At 55.9% G+C, this 1539-nt stretch overlaps 1 protein-coding gene across 1 annotated transcript; it reads left to right on the top strand.

Annotated features, from left to right (window-relative positions):
- The first annotated feature begins 8 nt into the window (after nt 1-8).
- Nucleotides 9-1532, top strand: LOC117591728. The gene is made up of 2 exons (XM_034285044.1): nt 9-1085; nt 1362-1532. Exons 1-2 carry the CDS (start codon nt 232-234, stop codon nt 1444-1446), a joined length of 939 nt encoding a protein of 312 aa, XP_034140935.1. The 5' UTR covers nt 9-231; the 3' UTR covers nt 1447-1532.
- The last annotated feature ends 7 nt before the right edge of the window (nt 1533-1539 follow it).

The raw sequence follows: 1539 nt of genomic DNA, 5'->3' as shown, positions 1-1539 counted from the left end.
CCCCTGCGCCAGAAGGGAGAGCTGATCCAGGATCTGGGCTGGGAGGATGGTCCGAATGGCAGAGAAGGCGGTGCGAAGGCTCCAGAATGGCGAAGACAGAGTACCGGCACCCGACCCAAAGGTTCCGTGGAACAACAGGAGCATATTCCACAAGCGCCTCCGAGGAAGCCGGAGAGACTGAGCCAATATTGGTCACGCAGGGTGGAAGATGGCGACCTGGAAACGAGACCGATGGTACCTGAACGTGAACCAGCAGGAGACGGCGGAGTTCGGCGATACACGACGCCCTACGAGAGGCGAGACGAGTGGAGAGAGCCGAGATGGGGACGCGTCGACAAATGGGACATCCATTTCGACGGCGACCCAGACCCGGCCAAACTGACGGTGGAGGATTTTGTCTTTCGGGTCGAATTTCTCCAGAGGCAGAGTCGACGCTCGTGGGACGAAGTCCTTGATAATTTTCACCATCTGGTGAGAGGACGTGCTGCCGAGTGGTACTGGCAGTTTGTAAGAGAGAGGCCTCCAGAAGTCTGGGAGGACTTAAAGGACGAGCTGGTATCCCGATTCCGTGCAGTAGGTGGGCAATACGAGCGGCTGCGTGCGTTGAATGAGCGACGGCAAGAACCTGGAGAATCGGTGGAAGATTACTTTCGAGCGATGCGGAAGCTAGCTGCAAGACTGATCACCCCAATAGCAGATTCTGAGATGGTCAGAGTCGTCAAGAAGGGACTCGAGGAGGAGATCGCTCGTTATGTGTACGCGATCCGAGTCCGGAACCTGGAGCAGCTGAGGGAAGAGTGTGTAGAGGTGGAGCACCTTTTCCGCAGACGCGAGCGAAGGTCAGCTTTTCGCCCGACGCTGAAGTTCCAACAATCCGGTAAGCGAGTGGAGGAGATCGAGCCAGAGTCGGAGGAGCTGTTGGAAGGAGAGGAAGAGGTGATGGTTGAGGAAACCCACCTGACAGCGAAGCCGAGGCTGGGCTGCTGGAATTGCGGAGAAGTTGGCCACGGGTTTCGAGAGTGTATGGCCAAGGAACGCAGAGTATTCTGCTATCTCTGCGGAAGGCCCGAAACGTACACGCCGAAGTGTCCCAANTTCCGCAGACGCGAGCGAAGGTCAGCTTTTCGCCCGACGCTGAAGTTCCAACAATCCGGTAAGCGAGTGGAGGAGATCGAGCCAGAGTCGGAGGAGCTGTTGGAAGGAGAGGAAGAGGTGATGGTTGAGGAAACCCACCTGACAGCGAAGCCGAGGCTGGGCTGCTGGAATTGCGGAGAAGTTGGCCACGGGTTTCGAGAGTGTATGGCCAAGGAACGCAGAGTATTCTGCTATCTCTGCGGAAAGCCCGAAACGTACACGCCGAAGTGTCCCAACTGCTCGGGAAACTCAAGAACGGGCATGATGAAGGCGGGATATCAGAGCTCGGGACGGAAGCCCGCGAGGAAGTGAAGGAAGCGCTATTGGAGGTTGTAAAAATTAAGCATATTAACCCAAGTAGTATAGAAAAAAATAGTTTAAAATTCTTACCGGTCGAAGAGAGGA

The sequence above is a fragment of the Drosophila guanche genome, unplaced genomic scaffold (assembly GCF_900245975.1).
Source record: "Drosophila guanche unplaced genomic scaffold, DGUA_6, whole genome shotgun sequence".
Taxonomy (NCBI): domain Eukaryota; kingdom Metazoa; phylum Arthropoda; class Insecta; order Diptera; family Drosophilidae; genus Drosophila; species Drosophila guanche.
This window is presented reverse-complemented; position numbering and strand designations above follow the sequence as displayed.

Bases quoted from the DNA above. Each gene is read 5' to 3' on its own strand.
- LOC117591728 (XM_034285044.1), top strand. From the start codon at position 232: ATGGTACCTGAACGTGAACCAGCAGGAGACGGCGGAGTTCGGCGATAC.